Below are 8909 nucleotides of genomic sequence, written 5' to 3' on the forward strand. Positions count from 1 at the left end.
TTTGTAATGAATACACTGGATCATTCTACCAGTTTTTTTCTAAGTTATCTGAACATCTCTAGCTTTATTTTTGCACGATAAATTTCCGTAGCAATTATGCATACAAACGAAAGAAGCAGAAAACTTTGAAATTTCTGCATACAACAATAAGATGTGGTGATTCTATCCGATTCTAGCTAGATGAAGTCAAATGAGTTGGCTTTCTGGATTCAAGACTCTCAATCTCCCATTTCTAAGTCAATACTTCTATTGTATGCCAACCTTTGTCAAATGAGCAGATAAATGTTGATTAGAATTTCATAATTATGAATTGTTTTGACTTGTTTGTATTTATTTGTTCATTGTTTCATTTGATGGTACATAGAAGTGATTTGAAGGTTCTCAAATAAGCTATAAGTTTCTTCATTATGAGTCCATTGACTTATTTATTTATTTTTCCCTTTTTTAAGAAAGTTCCTTCTTACAGCTATGCAAAGAAATTTTTAAGTGTGCAACTATGAATGGATGGATGACTTGGCCGACCTAACTTTGACAAACCTCAAAGGGAATAAGTTTACAAGAGTTAGAATATTCTTGTGGTTAATGAATGTGAAATGTGAACGTGTTGTGTGTATGCAAAGCTTGAAGCACTCTATGCCAATTTAGAGTGAGGTCATGAAGCTAATTCCTGGTCAATATAGCAAAATCTTGGTAGACATTTTGGGTTTGTTTATGCAGCAATGGCTAATAGTCATCCAAGACTAAAGATTTAAGACCAACTTGTGGGTAATTTATTTTCGTTTGTAAGCAAATGTCAGCTTTTAAACTGAATTTCTTGAATAATTTTGCTGAAGTGGTGGGTCAACTCAGGCAACTGGGTATGGAAGTGGGTGCCATTCCACCCTCTTCCTCTATTCAATTTATTAAATATATATATATATATATATATATATATATATATATATATATATATATATATATGTAGGTATGTATGTATGTATATTCCATTTGTTTGCCTCTTTGCATAAATTCCAATTCTTTGTTAATTTATCTGAAAAAGACAAAATGTCAAATGAGTTGATAACCAATTTAGAATTATTGGCATGTTGTAAGTGCCATTTGTTTTTCGCAAACTGCACATCACATCACACGTGTCTTCCACCACTAATGCCTTTCATTTTAATTATTTCATTAATGACTCATTAATTTTGTGTCCTCATCTCACGGCCCAATGTCTCTCCACAAGAAACTTCCATTGTAAGTTAGATAAGCATTTTTTTCTTTTAATTCTGAATTTTTTTATATTAATATTAACTAGTGATATTTATTCTACTTATATTTTATAAAAGAAAAAAAAATTATCTCTACTCAATTAAAAAAAGAAATTAAATCCTTATATTATAATATAAGGATTCAAATATGAGAGTAACTACTTGGGCAAGGGTGAGTGGCTTTTTTAATCTTGAAAGTTAAAAGGTCGATAAGCTTAGTTTTAATTGTTTTTCTCTATTTATATTTTGCTCCACTAAGTGGTCTTGTAACTTTAGCTGCTTGAGTGGCTAACCATGTGACATTTAACATGACCAAAATCATATAATGTAGTGGTTTAAATTTAAAAAAGTAAAAATATGCAGACAAAATTAAAAGATAAGAAAATTACGCACTCTTTAATGTATTGAATTTATAATTTTAAAATGGGATATTATCATTTTTTCCACCAAAGTTATTCTGACACATCATGTCAGTACCACAGTTTGGTAAAAATATCATTTTACCACCAAATGTTTAAATTGTTAACATTTTCTCACTATTCCATTAAAACTCAGTTAATATTTAATGGAAAATGCATAAAAAGTCAAATTTACCCCTGAAGTATAAAAGACGATTTTACCCTTTAAAAATGAAGAACAACAAAAGACGATTTAATTACAAAATTACTCCCAAAAGACGACAATGCTGCGAGAGTGAGAGAGATATGGGTCAGTGATAGTGAGCGAGAGAGGGTGGAGATGGAACAAGAAACGAGAGAGGGGGGTTGATTTCGATTTCTAGTGCTTCCATGTCCAAATTGCTTTTTTTTTTTTACAATTGCAAAAACAACATTTTGGATTAGCGTGAGATGTTCAAAATGCCCTTATGATGTCAGCATAATTTTTATTTAGTTAACGGAATGATGGAAAAATGCTAACAGTTTAAACGTTTGATGGTAAAATGATATTTTTACCAAACCGTGGTACTGACATGATGTGTCAGAATAACTTTGGTGGGAAAAATGATAATATCCCTTTTAAAATTAAAATATAAAAAAATTACGCACTCTTTAATGTATTAAATTTATAATTTTAACCTTTTAACTCTGAATGAAGATTAAAATAATACGGATATCCACACAACTGCATCATTTAAATCTTGGAAAATCATTTTATGGATTTAACGAATATTTTTCTTCATCACAAGGGAAGGATGGATAACAAAATACAACACTTGAGTGGCCTGCATTAGTTTGTGGTGGAGAGAGCATCTTGAAAAAAGTTTCCCACTAAAAACTGTTCTTCAGTAGGAGCAGATAATAGTGCAAAAGCCACAACGAAAAACAGCAACCGGGTTGCTTAAATTAGGCTTCTAAATGATTGATGGCATTGGCACCATAACTTATAATATTAATCATACATCACCAAACCACTCGATGCCTCCACCCACCCACCAATTCTAAAATACATATTGCAATAATTACAACTAGATTTGTTTATGCTGTGTTAGTGTTACCCCAATTCTGTCTCTGTAGCTTTAAGCTAAAATTCTTTGGTACATCAAAATATAAAAACTGCGAAATCAACAAAAATTAGACTAAATAGCAGGATTAAATGATGAAGAAACAGTGTACATGTATATATATATATATATATATCCATGGAAGTTGCACAGGTGATTCAAGGAACAAGCGGTAATTTGTTGAAGATAGGACTAGCAAGCTAGGAACAAACATATGCCAATTCAATCAATAACCCATCTTTGACCATTCTATTCAGCATCCACAGAACCAAATCTTACAACAATGGGTATTTGACAAACTGTAATTTGATGACATCTTTGGGGGAGAAAAAAAAAAAGAAGACACATTATCTCAAGAAAAAAATCAGGCATTGGACTCCACATCATCTTCCATCTCCCGCACAGATTGAAGGGGACCGCTACCAAATGTGAAGCCACTGTCTGAGGCTGACAGCTTATTCAAAGGCTCGTTTCCAAATAAACATACCTGCGGTTCAATCTGGTTCAAGCGGTTCCACTCATCGTCTGACAGAGACCAACTGAAAATGTCTATGTTTTTCCTTATCCGATCAGGCTTCAAGCTGCAAGGTAGGACACTTGTACCCCTTTGCAGTCCCCAGCGTAGAATAACCTGTGTTTAAAAATATCAAAACACAAGGCGAACAGAAACATACACAAAAGGCTGTTCAGTTCCTATTTGTTGTCCACTAACTCAAAGCACAGAGGATTTGTTTTTGTTTCTGTTTTTAATTTTTCTCAAACCAGCTGGTAATTTCAACATAAACCATGACAAAGCAGTCACCCCTAAACCTGAAGTTGTACGTTCCCAAATATCATCCAACCTATAATCTCATGAAGGGGATTCCCCCTTTAAAAGCTAGAACCCATTAGTGATTTCATTACATGGCTTGGCCATAGCAAACACAAAATTGCAAAGCAGAAAATATGAAAACTTTGGAACTATCAAATTCCCCTTTTATTTCTATTACTAACGTACAAGAAATAAGACCAGAAATTTTGGACAGAGAAAATAGATTTTTTTCCCCCTAAAATCAATAGAAGCTAGTATATGAAGTTCATCTAATTTTGTAGTTCAGAAGACCATAAAAATAAATGAAATACATATATACTGGCCTACAGAGTAACCTTAAGACCAAACTAAAAGAAATTTGACAATAATTTATATAGCTGAACCCTGGAAGAATTAAAAGGGGCAAAGATGAGCTGCTGCATTTACAATTCAAAAAAAACATTCACACTGACCTCTGTAAAAAACTACGAAAATGTTTTAGCATCACCAGACACAACACAGAAGTGAAGAGGAACTCACTGGAAAATCATTGAATCTCACACTCCCATGGACATGCAGCCTATAAACTTATCAACAAGAAGTTCCAAAAAGGCTCCAAACCTACTAACTGGGGTCAAAAAGTTCCTTTTTTTGAACTCAGATTCAGATTGATTTGATAAAACTTAGCAAATGAGCTTTACTGCAGATAGCCAGTATTTACTTTCACATTTCCATTGGGCAATTACATAAAAACCAGCTCAAAAACAGCGAGAACCTCTTCATAAGGAGGTTTACTAATTCAATCAGCAATATTTTGTTTGAGTCAGTTTCTTATGTGTGCATGTTGGTGAAAAGGAGCCTTGGTGGTTCTAAAGAAAATGCGGAACTAGAAAACAAAAGATGTATCTCCAAACTGCAGGGACAAAGATACCGGGAATTTTTCAGACCAAAGGCAGATTAATTCTGTGCATCAGCTATAACAAATACTGATCTTTTCATCACTACAGCAATGTCCATGAAAATCCAGCTTATCAATTATGGTATCAGGCAACAGCTTCTGTTTTCTTCAATGGCTTTAATGAGGACAATAGCTTGGAAGCTATAAATGCTATTCTAACAAGGAAGCCATTTTATATCCATGGTCATTGGACATTCAGTTGGGGCCCTACTTTCACTTAACGCTTCTTCACAAATGATATCTTTAAAAAATAAAATATCTTACAAAATGGAATTCTAGAAAATGAAGAATAAGTTTATGATTGCAATTGGAAGAACACTAATTGCAAAATGTGGCACTAAGGGAGATGAGAAAGAGGCTGAAGTTGCCCAGGCACACCAATAAGGTCATAAACAAGGATGGCCAGGTCCTGGAGTGTTGTTCTTTTACCCCCGGCTAGTAAATGTATTGCAAGTTCTTGCCAATCAATTATAGGAGCTTTAGTATTTCAGTTAATCTCTGTTTTGCAGGCAACGAGCTAGTACATATTAGTACTATGATTGGTTTATTCCATTTTCCTAATAGTCAATTCTTAGAATTGAGAGCAATGGAACTGGAAACACATTGAATCATTTCTAAAAGCAACAGGGAGAATGCAATTTTTTGAAAGTGTTATCCAAGATAAAAGATGACACACTTAGCTGCAATTTTGCAAATGCTAGTATTCATGTTGATAAGTTTCAACCTAAAGCCGTACTGGCCTTACAATTTCATTATTACTTAAATGCTTTTAACTTGCATAGAAGTTTCAATTTGTGGGGTATCTTTGATCTAGTTTTAATGTAAACACTCCCCAATGAGGATATCCACAGCACTCAAAAGTTCCTCTCCCTCTTTCTCTCTGTGAATGCAGATGCCACTCATTCACTCCTAGGAGAGCACAGAGGGAAGGAATTATTTCAAGCAAGGATATTAAGATCTCAAACCTGAGAATGATTCATTTAAATACTACATGAGGTAGAAAGTTACGAAAAAAACAAGTGCAGCATGAAATTGTAAAACCCAAAGAAGATGCATGTTATACGATATAGCCCTCGTCTGTAGTCCAACTACTCATCAAACTAGCTTCAAATTTGAGGGAAGAATCGGAGAACAAGATAGCTTTCTCTCACTTATAAAACAAGGATAATGCAGCATTATGCTTGGCGAGGGGTTGTGAGATTTGAGGGGATGGGAGAAAATGATAGCTTTCTGACATTTATATGCATGAGGATAATGCTGCAATAAGCTTTTGCTATCATTGAAGGAGAATAAAACACTCACTTCATTGGGACTTGCAAATATTCACTTAAATCAAAAGATATTTAATGAACGGACAAGAATGTGCCAGTGTGTGCGCGTGTGTAGGCCACACCATATCAAATGGCAGACAATTGGAATTCATAAATGTGGTCAACATAACATATCTAGTAAGACAGATGCCACATGAGATAAAAGCTAAGATACCTGCTCAGGTGTTTTCTTGTGCTTATCTGCTATCTCTGAAACGACCGATAATTTCAGCATTGGCCCATGCACCGATCTTGACCTTCTAAATGATATGCGTGGAGTTCCAGTTTCATCTTCCCCGCCTGATCCACTGTCAGATGTTCCAGGACTTGAAGTAGGTACACCTAAAGGTGTGTGAGCAGATACATGGATACCTTTAGATTGACAGAATTTTACTAGTTCATCCTGCCTCCAAAAAGGATGCAACTCCACCTATGAAAAGCTCATCATAAATCAATTTTAAACCTCAAAATTTATGGACAAGTTCTGATGAATTAAATCGTATAGATTGATGAAAGCAAAAACTATCAACTATAGACCAATCCTTAAATAAGAGTAAAAAGAAAACTACAGATATAACAATGACAAAGTTAGAAGCAGCAAGAGGTTCAATTGTTGAAATATGAAATGATTTTATTAAAATAATTTTAAACCTATAGTTAATGATATTTAAGTTAAATTAAAAAAAAAAAGGAAATACCTATCAGAGGAAAAAATTCAGTAAATCTGGAAGCTTAAGCCTCAAAATAATCATTATTATTTCCTCTGATAGGTATTTCCTTTTTTTTTTTAATGGTATGCAACAAGTAATTTAACTATACCAACCTTTTACAATCATTATTATTTACGGTGATAGATAGGACAATATTTTATTTAGCATATGGCCAGGCAACTTCACTATCAACTGCAGAACTACTGCTTACAGATGATAGATTCAATTGTGAATACTATTATTTTTACCCGATGGCTAGGGTGAAACAGAATAGTGACAGATCATTACAGCAAACAAGTAACAACACAATTGGTTAGATCAAGGCATGGAGCCTGGCACTTGCATGTCAGCAATTTGATACTTTGGCATATTCATTTGAGGAATTCTCAGATATCACTCGTTTTTTTCAATGTGTTGAATTAGATATATCCTCTTTTAAGTATGCTTTTGTGCCATTTTACGAACCATTAAATTGATTTTAGGAATGTTGAAACACTAGATGTTTCTTCTCTGCTACTTTTCTTCTATCTCATCTTTGTTATTTTCTTGCTCCCTCTTTGCTCTCCTTTTTCTCTCTTCCATCCACTTTTGATTTGGTTCCTTCTATCTATGTGCTCTCACTTCCTTTGGTTATGGGTTTCTAATTCTATCATTCTTCGGTACCCATCTATGTATCATTCTCTTGACTCCTATAACTTATCTTTCAATTCTGCTGAAGTTCCCCTTTCCTCTTTTTCCATTCATATTTTTCTATCTATATTCTTTTACTCCTTCCAGAACCTTTTTATATCAAATCTGTGCCAAAATTTGAAATATGCACTTCATAGCTTCAATATAGAATGCCACAGAGATTGTTGCATCTAAACTTCATATGCCTGGTAAAGAGCAAAAGATCGTACAAAATCAAAAGTAAAAGGATATGTGATGATGCTTTTATTTTATAGGGAAAAGTCAAAGAATAAGACTTATTTCAATGATTAAAAACCCCGTACCTAAAAGAACCAGCTGCCCACTGGACTACGAAGACAACAATGTGAGCAGATACAACTCCTATAAAACTTTCGTTTATAAATCTGAAGATGACAAAAGGAAAAACTCTAGATTCAAGTTGATCCAAAAAAAAAAAGAGAATAGATGCAGATTCACTTCCAAGTGATTGAGCTTTCGACGCTATCACACTCTAACGACTTTGAAATTGCTTTATCAGTCCAGAAAAGGATAGATCTCATGCACTGAAGCAGAAAGAAGATTGTATTCACGAAATTTTCATGTTAAATATTCCTATATTAAGCAGCCAAAAGGTTTTCAATATCTAGCCTGAAGATGACCAATATACAAAATAAATCCATCTAATAATGTAAAACTAGATTAGATCCCTACGCCATGATTAAGAATTGAAAAACTAGGAAACTGAATGAGAATGAGTAATATAGAAGCTAACCTGATTCACCGCAGGCATAATTTTGGCAAATTTAAGCAACTCTTTGATCTGTGAAACCCCAAAATTACTGACACCAATAGCTCTGACCAATCCCGAGTCCACGAGACCTTCCATGGCTTTCCATGCTTTCTTCAAGCGATTTAAAAACTGCCTACGCTCACTCCCGGACTTAGAAGGAGGATCAGTAGCATCCCCAAAACCAGAAGCAGAGCACTCAGGCCAATGCATTAAATAGAGATCCAAATATGAAACTCCAAGATTCTTAAGAGACACTCTGACGTAATTTTCAATCTTATTGATTGAATTCATACTACAATAGAGAGTTGAGGTCAGGAACACATCCTCTCTCTTGAGAGATCCTTTGAAAGCTTCATCAAGTGCTTCCCCAACTTCAATCTCATTCCCATAAAGATGAGCACAATCTATATTACGGTAACCCACTGACAATGCTGTTTTCACAGCCTCAACACAAAGCTCTCCCCCAGTTTGCCATGTTCCCAATCCAATGGCTGGAATTTTAGCTCCTGTGTTCAACACAAAGTAACTACTCCCTGGACTAGCAAATCTCCCTTTCATTTCCCAAATGAACAAAAAGAAAAAAAGATCAAAAACACAGATACCAAATCAAACCAAAAATCACAAAACCCAGACGAGAGTTTGCATTTTTTTTTTCACTTCAAAGCTTTTGACAGTATTAAAAAGTGCAGGCCAAGTGTTTGTCAACTTGACTCAATGAACTCCAGCAGACAAATGAAGATTCAATCATCTTCCCGACTTAAAACCCACAGACGCATTAGTCCCACACGAAACTGAAAAACAACAAAAATAGAATTAAAAAAATATTTTTTTGACTAAACCCAACCAACCAATCAAAGAATTACTTTTCACGTTTTGTATGTAATTTGTATGCAAAGAGAGAAAATGCAGGGGTCGCAGTCAACAGAGGCAA

General features: G+C 34.4%; 1 protein-coding gene across 1 annotated transcript; it reads right to left on the reverse strand.

The window, feature by feature from the left end:
- Positions 1–2908: 2908 nt before the first annotated feature.
- LOC18032680 (aldo-keto reductase family 4 member C10) lies at positions 2909–8909 on the reverse strand. Its single transcript, XM_006420602.2, has 3 exons — positions 7961–8909; positions 5985–6239; positions 2909–3382 (listed from the first exon to the last, which is right to left on the reverse strand). Exons 1-3 carry the CDS (start codon positions 8534–8536, stop codon positions 3116–3118), a joined length of 1098 nt encoding a protein of 365 aa, XP_006420665.1. The 5' UTR covers positions 8537–8909; the 3' UTR covers positions 2909–3115.

This window comes from Citrus clementina, unplaced genomic scaffold (assembly GCF_000493195.1).
Source record: "Citrus clementina cultivar Clemenules unplaced genomic scaffold, Citrus_clementina_v1.0 scaffold_9, whole genome shotgun sequence".
Taxonomy (NCBI): domain Eukaryota; kingdom Viridiplantae; phylum Streptophyta; class Magnoliopsida; order Sapindales; family Rutaceae; genus Citrus; species Citrus x clementina.

Coding starts and splice junctions, on each gene's coding strand:
- LOC18032680 (XM_006420602.2), bottom strand. CDS start 8,536: ATGAAAGGGAGATTTGCTAGTCCAGGGAGTAGTTACTTTGTGTTGAAC. Junction 6,240..7,960: donor TTATGCCTGCGGTGAATCAG/GTTAGCTTCTAT, acceptor AGCTTTTCATAG/GTGGAGTTGCATCCTTTTTG. Junction 3,383..5,984: donor ACAAGAAAACACCTGAGCAG/GTATCTTAGCTT, acceptor TTTTAAACACAG/GTTATTCTACGCTGGGGACT.